Raw genomic sequence first — 11,845 nt, 5'->3', positions numbered from 1 at the left:
TTCATTTCCAGGAATAACCTCAAAAATGTCGCACTTTGACTGGAGCCCCCAGTACATTATTGTCAGATTCCCAATGGTACTATGCCGAGGATGTTTAAAGAGAGATTTTAATGTTTTGTAATATGTATCATCATTTCCTGTACACGGTGTTCAGTGTGCGAACATTGAAGGTATTAACAAACATATCCTTACTTTTGAAGGCAGGAAGGAAGGTAGGAAGGGGGAAGGGAGAGTACCTTCGAAGTTGGCCGCGTATTTAATACTTGTGACGGGAAGGTGAGGTTATCTGCGAGACAATGGAGTTCTTACGAGGAAGTGAGTCAGCACCGATGCCACGCCGCAGGAGAAAGTGGCGGAGATATGCGCGCCGCCACTCAGACACCATCAGACATCCACGGCCATCGCACGACGACGGAGGGAAATGTCACTCGGGCCTTTCTCGAAAGCACAAGCGACTCGAAGCGCAGCTTTGAGCCATCGAGGTGAGCTTTCATTTCATTATTGTGATTTGTATGCTTGCCCCATTCGAGGATAAAATGAAATATGCTTTTATTTGGTCAAAAAAAAACAACAACGACGACAACAACAAAGCAGGAAAGAACTGCAGTGGTGCTTTGAGATACAAGTCTTATTCGTTCCGTGACCACGCTCGTCACTCTGAACACTTCAATCTCAAATCATCGTTGGCGTTCACTGAGACATCTGAACTCCTCTCAGATCGTCAGTATGCCACTAATATTAGCTGTTCTTCGCAGAGGAAAAAAGAATATATGACTGAGTAGTTATATTGGCTGTCTACATGTGTTGCTGCACCGTTTGTGTTCATTCCATTGCTTAAAGGGTTATAGCGCTACCACACAGACGCTATTTAGTGTTAGCATTGAGATAGCTGACGGAAAGGCTAAGCTAGGTGGTTGTTTGAAACACGCTAGATGACTCATGGAGCTTCCAAAACCACTTTTCGGCAGGGATTTTTTAAATCATTCCATTATTTTTCGGGTTGGGGGTGGGACATTATCCAATTTCACTTCATTGGTCTAAATTGGCCCCATGAGATGGCAGAAGGTACAATTAAAATTGAATCCCCCCGTTGTCCCCCCGATTTCACACCGACTAAGTGAATTTGTGAGTAAACTGAGATGAACTCATCATTATTTCAGCTTAAATATATGTATATATACTTTTTGTGATTTTTTTTGTTTTGGTTGGCGGTCTCATTTTACGTAAAATACAGTATGTGCTCAATAAAGGTGTGGAAACACATTAAACAGTGCAGCAGAAGCCCTGATTGGCTCTAACGTCACTGAGTGTATAAATTCATTGTTCGCAACCTGATCTGCAACACAGTCTGATCTATGGAAATGGAATTTAATACGGAGATTCTCCAATTATGGTACGCAGGCTCCCTTTAGTGGTACGCAAAAGAATCACAGCCTTAAGTACAGTTCAGTTATTGTGTCTAAATTTTAAGTTTCCAACATTTATTTAGGCACCATTTTCATTTAACCTTGATGCATTTTAATCAGATCATTAATTATTATAATTTTTTTAATGTTACAGTGGCTTACAATGACATTAGATATACTTTTTAAAATAAACCCTCATTTTTGATGCTATGTAACAGCATTTTAATGTTGGTCATGATGGTGGTACTCGAGGAGCTAAGTTTTTTTTTTTTATTATTCGGTGATTGGTGTACAAAGTTTTAGAACTATTAGCATAATAAAAGCATAATAAGTTTCAGTCCCCCCCCAAAAAAAAGTGCTGTTCTTGATGCTTCCCTGAGGAAAAGCGCGAAGGATTAGCAAGCCATCACCGAGCGATCTGTTTCCGTCGGCACTTCCATCTCTTTGCCTGCGACAACACACTTCGCTTTGTGACATCGACTGTGACAACAGCGCTGACGGCCCTGCTGCCGGTTTAAGTGATTTCAAATGACCGATTTGACCTTTCAGCCTTTCACTCTCCGAAAGCTATAAAGCCGCATTGGGAGACGACGGCCGCTGTCAGCCGCTGTCGTGTGAAATTCTAGAATTCAGAGGAGAACGAAACCCCACAGTGTTGCTTTTCCGCTGGTATGCTTTTGAAATGAGCGTCGATTGAATAACGAAAAACAAAAACGGGGAGGGAACTATTCAGCTTCTTGTGAGTGCGTGAGGCGCGAAATCGGCACGGGGCACTTCGACCTACGATACATGTGCAGTAAATCCTGCCTTCAGTGGAGCTTTCTTTGAGGAGTTCAACCTGAATAAAACAATGATCAAACAGCTTTCGGTGATTCACGATCAGCTATTAAGTAAACATGCGTTTTACCCCGAGTTCTTAAACAAAGGGGAGTTTTGTACATGAGGAAACTATTTGATGAATAGCACTTTCTTGTCGAGCGCAAACACCTCTCAATCTAGGGCACAGGAAATGTGCTTCCTTGCCATTGTATTGAAGGTTTATTGCTGCCACTGAGCCAAAGACCAGAGTCTATTTTGATTAACAGAATCCGCATGTCAAGAGTATGAACTTATTTCCCTCTCGACAAACTGAAGTTACAACGGCCAATGATTGATTGGGATATTGGAGCGTTGCAAATGGGTATTGCGGTATTTATGTTAAGCTGTAGAACTTATTTACTGCAAATACATGCGAACATTTGGAGAGAAAAAAAAAATCTTTTTAAATACAACAAAAGTGCTGCTCACAATGCTGCTTTACTCTTACGATAATTAGGACAATCTTGTCTTTTTATCATCCAACATACTGTGTGATTGAGGGCGTTGAGGGTCTGGCAACGAAAATCTACGAGCGCTTGCTTGAAGTAGATGTCTGGATGGAGGCCATTTGCACCACTTTTAATCATCCTATCATAAAGTAGCTTTTAGAACCCAGAATCGCATCTGGGAGCCACTCCAAAAATCAAGGTTTGGGCAGAGCAATCCAGCAATGAGAGAGAAGGTAGTGTGTATGAAAAGCCATCCCAGTGGTGCAAGAATTGGATGGATGACATCATCCAGTGAAAATAAACCCATAGTTTTTTTCTTAAATATATAGAGAAATTTGGTGCCCGAGACCCTAATGAGTACAAATGCTGTGGAAAGTGGATGGACGGGAAAATGGCAGCACGGGGTTGGAGTTATGTTGCAGCCAATGAGAGCCAAGCCGCCACCCACCAAGGAAAAAGCTGTCATTGCCGCTTTACTTTCGGCTTGGAAAGTGTTTCGTCACTTCCTCCGTGTTGCGTTTGACGTGAACTCCCACCATAATTAGCCCCACGTCCCCGTGGCGACGACGACTCCCTCCGCGAGTCCATGGCGGCACGTAGCGAGCCACTGATATCGATCTCATTCTCGTTCTTCCCTCCAAAGCCGCTGCCAGCTGTGGCGCGCAGCTGCTCTCTGGTCACAATTATGTCGTTACATATTTTCCAAAAGCCCCGTCGCATGCGTCGGATAAATGGCACGACTGATGTGCGACAAAACCGCAGATGGTGAAGCGCATTGGAAGCGGGCATGGCTAATTGCTGCTACAGCGGAGGAGCCTTGTCGCTGGTAGCGCTATTGCCCGCTTGGAAAACCCCTTTGAGGTCCCCTTTTTTCTGTGAACTTTTTATCAGGGTAGCTATACGATGTATATACATATATATTGTTTATTTATTGTATATTTTAGATCCTTTTTGAAGGAAATTACGTTAATAAAATGTGACAAACCTAATCGCTAGCGTAGCTCCCTCCAGGCCCAGATTTCACAAAGCAAAACTGTGAGTAAAGTGAGATAGGATCATCATTTCGGTATACAGTAACCCCCCATCCGCTATAGCGTGAACCCGCACTATTTGTGTGGGATACATACTGGGAACCAGCCGCCGCACACAGAAAACATCTGAAAATAATTGATGCCCCTGTAGAAGGATTTGGAATTGCTTAAAGATGTCACAAGATGCAGGCAAAACACAACTTTTTTTTTTCTCAATGAAGATTCTACGTAGATACTGGAGGACTGAAAATATTTTAAGTGCACCAGAGGGTCTTGCGGTAGACGGGGCTCGAGTAGTGTTGTCATTGTCGCGAACAACTCGTTGAAATGAACACATCTTTTGCGTAAACGTACTGAATGGAATCGTTTCAGTGTGCGTGTGCGCACTTCTTCTTTGTTGGTTTTCTGCTCGCTATTCTTCGGGTCGGCGGACTACAGGCATCGAAACTAGACAACGACATTTTTCAATTTGAACGATTCCGGGAGAATTGGAATGTTAGTCCCCGGCCGGCTCCGACCGATTCTCGATGGCCAATGTGCCGATCCTTATTTGTTGCATTTTGACGGTCAGTCCGTCTGCCAGGATTTTCTCATGTACATCTCATTAAATTGAAACATTTAAAACAGAGTTTTAGTTTTATGTTTTTACACATATTCTTTTTTTCATGAATTTATGGAGCAAACTCTATTGAGAATGAACAAAAATGAAAACAATCTCTCAATGGGATGCAGCTCAGTCGTACACTATTGCCAAAAGTAATAAACTTTGTTTGATTAATAAATCTGTGAAAATTGAGCACTCTCATCTTTGCAAAGTCAAAATGTTTGTACTGGATCCCGGGGGCCGCCGCCGCCGCCGCCGCCGCAGCATTTCTATTTTTTTTTCTCTCCAAATTAAAAAGAAGACTTAAGGACTCGGGCCAAGTTGTCAGGTCTTAGTGTGATCCGAAAATAAACAACATATACTATTTCTGTTTGGCCTAAATCTGCGCTTGACTTCTGTCCAATTCCAGCTCCTCCTACATTAGCTGTGGTGTTATTAGGGAGGGGGAGGCCGCTTGGTGTGTTTCAGAGGCTGAAATCTGATTGATTGGGGGATGAGGGGGGGGGACACTGGAAGCAATGCAGTCAAGAGAAATGCTATTCCATCAATGCAATGAAAAGAAAGCGTTTAAAAACAACACCATACAGAAAACATCAGGAGTCTTTTGGTAAATTTCTAAACCAATACATAGTTTCATTGCCGGGTCTGTGATTGACTGGTGACCAGTTCAGGGTGTACCCCACCTCTCACTCAAAGTCAGATGGGATAGGCTCCAGCTCACCCGTCACCCAAGTGAGCAAAAGCTCTATGGAAAAAGGATGGATAATTGTCACCCTGGACCGGTGCATGCACATATAGAAAGAGAACAGCATTCACACCGTCACTGAGTGTTGACTTGTGGACCGCTACATCATCACTAATATTTCCTCAATACATTTGTGTAGATTATTGTTTGGAGGTCTGAATGTTTGGACAGTGAACCTTCGCTACTCGCAGGGTAAAGCAACCAAGTCTTTCCCCGAATAGCCAAAATCTACAAATAATTGTTGTTTGTAATTGGCAATAGATGCCACCAGATGGTGGAAAAGCACTTGTTTCTTTTAAAGATAGTTATGGCCAGGAGTTTGACTGAGACAAATAAATCATCTACCCTGGCATTTTGCCTGGCACATGCATGACAACAACCAAGATTTAAAAAAAAAAAAAAATAAAAATAAAAAGGGGTGGGGGGGAGATGGGGGGGGGGGGGGGGGCTGGAGTTGGCTTCAGGCCTGCTTAGAACCAAATAAATAAGAGCAGTAACATATTAAAAAAATAAATAAATAAAAACTGTTTGCCTTATGGCTAATTAAGATTAGAGCGTTAATCATGACTCTAGAAATCTATCAAATAACCATTGTGGCAAGCAAATAAGCAAATGTACTGTAAAAATGCTGAACTTTATGAAGTCATGCAAAGCAACTACTGTATGTCTTGGAAGCGTTTGACACCGCATTTTACTCCGACTGGATGTGGGCATAACTTTTGCTAATAGTGCTATGCTCCCCAATGTTGAAATTGCAAAGCTTTTCTCATGTATTTGAGTGCTTTTAAGTATGTTTAATTGCAGCGTAGGCAGTTGCTACTAATTCAAACCACTATGCAGCCTTTTCACACACCTTTAACCTAAATATCTAAAATAGTATGATGGAGCCCAAAATTTGCTCCTCATCCGACACTTCCTGATGGTCAATCCCAACAGTCCCCAAAAACATTAGCCTCACCTTTTCACAGCGACAAACCTTTATCAGGACTTTCTGACATCCCCTCACTTTCATCTGGACACAAATATTCTCAAATGTGATCCAAAAATGCGCAGAGAATTGACACCCATTACACTCCTCCCCTCAGTTTAATATGGGCGCCAAGATGCCACTAGATGTTGCCAAAGCAACATTTTTATAACCACAAAAACGGAGAAGAGGCAAGCTTGGGTTTCCCCTCAAAAAATATCCTCAAATGGGCAAATTCACAAATACTGAGCCGTGAATATATACTATAATATATACGTGGTACGTTTCTTTACTGCCACAGTTTGTGTTTTTAAATTGTGTTTCTTTGTTGGTCATAGTCTGTTCAAACCAAATGATGGAGGCTAATCATTGGACCTTATAGGGGTAGCTTTTTGGGGTGAACGTGGCCCCTGAACTAAATTGAGTTTGACATTGTCATCCCTGCTGAACCAAGTCTCCACCATGAATTTAACAATCAGGGGTCATCACGGTACGCTGGCAGCAATTGACTCAAATGCATTCATACAAAGTAACAGTTTTCATTGTAACAGTTACTTCCCATTCCAATGGATCTGAGAATGCTCACTTTCTCACACACACCCAATTTCTCCACTGCATTGCCCTCTTTCTTCAGCCTGCCGAACACTCCTTTTATGGGAGAGGTCCTGCTCGAGTTCCTTTATGGTTCTTTAATCATTAAGTGCATACAAATGCACTCAGGGATCAATGAAAGACGAGTTATGAAGAAACCGAAAGCAAAAGCCTCAGAGAAGACCGGACATCATTCTGCAATCTTAATATATTTTCCATGTTGCAGGAGGAGGACTCAGGATGGCATTCACAAGTCTGCTCTTTGCTTGCATTCTAACTGAATTGACTTTTTCAACACAAGGTAAGAATCTACGTTATCTTCGTATTGGTTTATTTTGGTACTGTCTCAATCGAGCTATGTCACTCACAACAGTTGCTCGGCATGATAGGGACAGCCATTTGACTTCGTCTCCTTTTACAGGCAATAAGAAAATGTTTGATCAATTACAGTAATGGACTAAGGTATCGTTATTGTTGAAATATTGTTATATCGGCAGTGTTGCAATCGATGGGTGGTAAAAGCTATTTCCCATCATGTTGACTTTTTAGAGAGCAAAGTAGCTGTGACTAAGGGCTTTCTTTGGGTAAAGTTTCACACCCACACCATTTGTCACACCCATGGGTTGTGTCGATGTTTCAATACTCACACTTATCCCGGCGCAAGTGTTCAACTGTTCCACGCGCCACTGCCCTAAACATTTCATGAGGTACGGTAGGGCTGGGCAGTATGGAAATCAGATGTTTTATTTTTTATTTTCATAAAAATTGAATTTCAGATCTTAATTTTTTTCCTCGTTGTTTATAATAATAATAATTAAAAAAAAAAAAAGCAAACGAGAATGAAATTAAAATAAGTTTTGCTGTTTGGGGTCATTATTTATTATTTAGATTTTTTGGCATTCTGGGAATTTATTTATTTCTCGTGAAACCAAGCTTTAACTCTTTCCCCCAATACTGTATTAACTTGCACAAGTTCCACAGATGTAAATATAATTTTTACAGGTAATGTGAAACTAAATATTTCCTTGTAGAATTGTTCTCATTTGGAAAAAAAAGTGCTGTGAAAAGGTATCGCCCCCCCCCCCCCCTTCTCAAATTGTATTTCTTTTTTTTTGCAGTTTCACCACTTTAATGTTTAAGATCATCAAACTCATGTAAATATTAGACAAAGATAACTCAAGTAAACAAAATGCATTTGATAAATGATTTTACTACGAAAAAATATATATATATTCAAAGCTACCTGTCCCTGTGTGAAAAAGTAATTGCATGAATTCAATGTGCAATCACATTCTTTGGTATATTTTCACTGAAGTCTAAGTCTAAGGCTCCTTTTTTTTTTTTTTTTTTTTTTTTTTTTTTTTTTTTTTAAATAGTTGCTTGAGGGGTGGGAAAATTCGCTACATATTGCAACAAAATCGCTGTCTGCTAATTTAACAAAATGCTAACTAGGGCCTGACCGATTAATCGGCCAGCCTCTTAGCTTTTATCAAATCTTTCTCTGCGAAATACATACTAAAGGACAAAGTATTGTAAAACAGTCAACTGTTCTTCCTGTAATTCATCTTTATTATTGTAAGCATTAACACTAAAACAGAAGTTATTTTATGAATTATGTAGATTTTAAAATCGGGTGATTCATTGGGTATCAGAATTGTATTCGACCAAATATCGTAAACATCTCTATCGGTCGGCCCTAATTCCGACCTCATTGTGTGACAGTGATAATAAGCTTGAGGCTATTGGGAAGTGTGACAACTGAGTTATGCGTTCTCCGTACACTGTCTGGGCATTTGTTTACAGCACTGGTGAGCGTCAGCAACGTTACAGCCGAGTGCGGCGAGCAAGTGGCAATACGCTGCAACGTGTCGACGCAGAGGGATGGGCTGTCAGTCAAACATATGGAGTGGTCCCGAAACCACAAGCCTTTGTGTCAAGTGGACGGCGAGGGGAAATTGAACCACAGCAGAAACACAAAAAGCCACTTACGCTGCGAGTATAAAAAAGGCCAGCTGTCACTCATCTTTGCAAAAGTGCAGCCGGAGGATAGCGGCGCCTCAAACCGCTACATGTGCAAACTGCGGTCCAACTGGGGGATTTCACATGGATATAGCTGGATAGAGCTGCAAGGTCAGTCCACATCTACAAACGTTTGAACATCATCATCATCATGTCTTTATTTGACAGGACAGCCACGTCAACATTCAGCATCTGTGTGCGCAAAGCTACAATGAGCGCGGCGCGCTTGCTGCCGCGCCGTCCTCGCTGGCTCTCCTCGACCACATCCAAAGCGAGAGTGTAATGTAGAATAAAAGACAAAATGTGCAACAAAAGTTCACAAAAATGTCATAACTGTGTGCGGCCGCGCCGTCCTCGCTGGCTCTCCCTTGAAAAGAAATGTAATAGTTGAAAAAGATGTTTTTATAGGCTTCTGATATCAAAACTGGCTATTCATCAACGTGTTGTGTATACTGTATGGAATTACAGTATATGAGATAATCTTTCCTTTTTATGGGTTCACAGTTGTAGCGGGACCTCCGAGGGAAGTCATAACTATGATGTGGCCCGTGACAAAAATGAATTTGACACCCTTGCTCTCGAGTGTCATTACACGACTACAACATTGGCCCAAAAATCACGTGAAATATCTCCAATAATGTATTAATCAGCATAGCGAGACCAATCCAGCTACTCTACCACTGGGGGCTCTTAATCAATACATTGTTTTGAGTTTTGTACAAGTACATGCATTGATGGTCTGCTCCTCAGAGTGCTGCGGGGTGGCCAAAGGCGTTTTGTCCAAGGACGGTCCTGTCTGCACGTTCAGCTACGTCCATCCGAACGGAGACGTGCTCTGGTCTCACGCTTCCCGAAGCCAGTCGGAGGGACCTGTAAGGCAGAACACATTTAAAAGTGTGGAGGAAGGCGGCTGGCTAACCATTCAAAGTCAGCTGGAATGGAATTCCAACGGGCCCTTGAACTGTTCCCTGATGAGCGTCGATTCTGGAAGGCACATTTCTTGCAATTCGTCTGAGGAGGTTGAATTCCTTAACGGGTATGGACTGAGACCTCAGGGGTCCGCACACAAGGTCTCGAATGGAGCCGCATCACTTGAACCCTTCAGGACAATTCTGTCGATATCAATCATAATTGTCGTCATGCAGAAATGAAGGTTTTGCTGAAGTAATTCCACAACATTGAGCGTGATTACTGATGAGACATCTGTTGTGTTATTTAGTAACGATGAGGTACTGGGATTTTGCTAATAAAGACCAAGGGAGCGCTGCTCGCACGGTCCAAAGGTTTATAATTGTGCTTCTACTTCCTGATTAACGTGAACAAGGAAATTGCACAATGTTAAATGGGGACAACAAGGGAGCGGCTCGTCAACATGGCAATAAAAAAACGGCATTATAAATCTCGCAACTGGGTCTAATATAATATGTGAACATAATATAGCTTGGCATGATTGTTTCTTTACTGTGTTGAAAATGTCAACATGCAAAAGCATTAAACCTGCAAGTAACAAGTAATAGAAAGTTGATTAGTGGGTAGGAAAATGAACAATCAGTCCACTGGGCGAATTTCTCTCAGGAACGATACACCAAAGTTAAGATTCGATTGGTATCGACATTTCTGACCGATGGTTCGATATGCGATTAGATTTTTATTGAATACATTTATAAAATGTATATACTGTATAATGTGTAATAATACATTTGTAAATATATATATAATTACACAATCCACATTAGATTTAAAAAGTGAAATACAACTGAACTGCACTTGGGCAGTGATTCTTTTGCCTACTACAAGAGGGAGCCAGTGTAGCACAGAATCACTATTCTCGAGAACAAAATAGCGGAAAGCTACTGCAACACATTCCAAAAAAGCTGGGATAGGTGGCAAAAAAGACTGAGAAAGTTGAGGAATGGTCATCAAACACCTGTTTGGAACATCCCACAGGTGAACAGGCTAATTGGGAACAGGTGGGTGCCATGATTGGGTAGAAAAGGAGCTTCCCTGAATTGCTCAGTCATTCACAAGCAAAGATGGGGCGAGGTTCACCTCTGTGAACAAGTTCGTGAGAAAGTAGTCGAGCAGTTTAAGGACAATGTTCCTCATTGCACAATTGCAAGGAATTGAGGGATTTCCTCATCTACGGTCCATAATATCGTCAAAAGCTTCAGAGAATCTGGAGAAATCACTGCATGTAAGCGGCAAGGCCGAAAACCAACATTGAATGCCCGTGACCTTCGATCCCTCAGGCGGCACTGCATCAAAAACCGACATCAATGTGTAAAGGATATCACCACATGGGCTCAAGAACACTTCAGATAACCAATGTCAGTAAATACAGTTTGGCGCTACATCCATAAGTGCAACTTGAAACTCTACTATGCAAAGCAAAAGCCATTTATCAACAACACCCAGAAACGCCGCCGGCTTCTCTGGGCCCGAGCTGATCTAAGATGGACTGACGCAGTGGAAAATTGTTCTATGGTCAGATGAGTCCACATTTCAAATTGTTTTTGGAAATTGTGGACGACATGTCCTCCGGGCCAAAGAGGAAAAGAACCATCCGGACTGTCATGGACGCAAAGTTCAAAAGCCAGCATCTGTGATGGCATGGGGCTGTGTTAGTGCCAATGGCATGGGTAACTTACATATCTGTGAAGGCACCATTAATGCTGAAAGGTACATACAGGTTTTGGAGAAACATATGCTGCCATCCAAGCGACGTCTTTTTCACAGACGGCCCTGCTTATTTCAGCAAGACAATACCAAACCACATTCTGCACGTGTTACAACAGCGTGGCTTCGTAGTAAAAGAGTGCGGGTACTAGACTGGCCTGCCTGCAGTCCAGACATGTCTCCCATTGAAAATGTGTGGCGCATTATGATGCGTAAAATACGACAACGGAGACCCCGGACTGTTGAACAGCTGAAGCTGTACATCAGGCAAGAATGGGAAAGAATTCCACCCACAAAGCTTCAACAATTAGTGTCCTCAGTTCCCAAACGTTTACTTGAATGTTGTTAAAAGAAAAGGTGAAAAGGTAGCACAGTGGTAAACATGACCCTGTCCCAGCTTTTTTGGAACGTGTTGCAGCCGTCAAATTCTAAGTTATTTGCTAAAAACAATCAAATTGATCAGTTTGAACATTAAATATCTTGTCTTTGTAGTGTATTC

At 41.9% G+C, this 11,845-nt stretch overlaps 1 protein-coding gene across 1 annotated transcript; it reads left to right on the top strand.

Annotated features, from left to right (window-relative positions):
- The first annotated feature begins 341 nt into the window (after positions 1-341).
- LOC133477181 (uncharacterized) lies at positions 342-10,077 on the top strand. The gene is made up of 4 exons (XM_061771662.1): positions 342-482; positions 6,878-6,952; positions 8,455-8,781; positions 9,421-10,077. The coding sequence occupies exons 1-4, from the start codon at positions 422-424 to the stop codon at positions 9,819-9,821; spliced, it is 864 nt and encodes a 287-aa protein (XP_061627646.1). The 5' UTR covers positions 342-421; the 3' UTR covers positions 9,822-10,077.
- Positions 10,078-11,845: the final 1,768 nt, after the last annotated feature.

The sequence above is a fragment of the Phyllopteryx taeniolatus genome, chromosome 4 (genome assembly GCF_024500385.1).
Source record: "Phyllopteryx taeniolatus isolate TA_2022b chromosome 4, UOR_Ptae_1.2, whole genome shotgun sequence".
Taxonomy (NCBI): Eukaryota; Metazoa; Chordata; class Actinopteri; order Syngnathiformes; family Syngnathidae; genus Phyllopteryx; species Phyllopteryx taeniolatus.
Note: the sequence above shows the minus strand (reverse complement) of the source record. Positions and strands in the feature narration are given on the sequence as shown.

Bases quoted from the DNA above. Each gene is read 5' to 3' on its own strand.
- LOC133477181 (XM_061771662.1), top strand. From the start codon at position 422: ATGTCACTCGGGCCTTTCTCGAAAGCACAAGCGACTCGAAGCGCAGCT. The intron at 483-6,877 runs GTGAGCTTTCAT...TCCATGTTGCAG, and splicing joins CGCAGCTTTGAGCCATCGAG to GAGGAGGACTCAGGATGGCA. The intron at 6,953-8,454 runs GTAAGAATCTAC...ATTTGTTTACAG, and splicing joins ATTGACTTTTTCAACACAAG to CACTGGTGAGCGTCAGCAAC.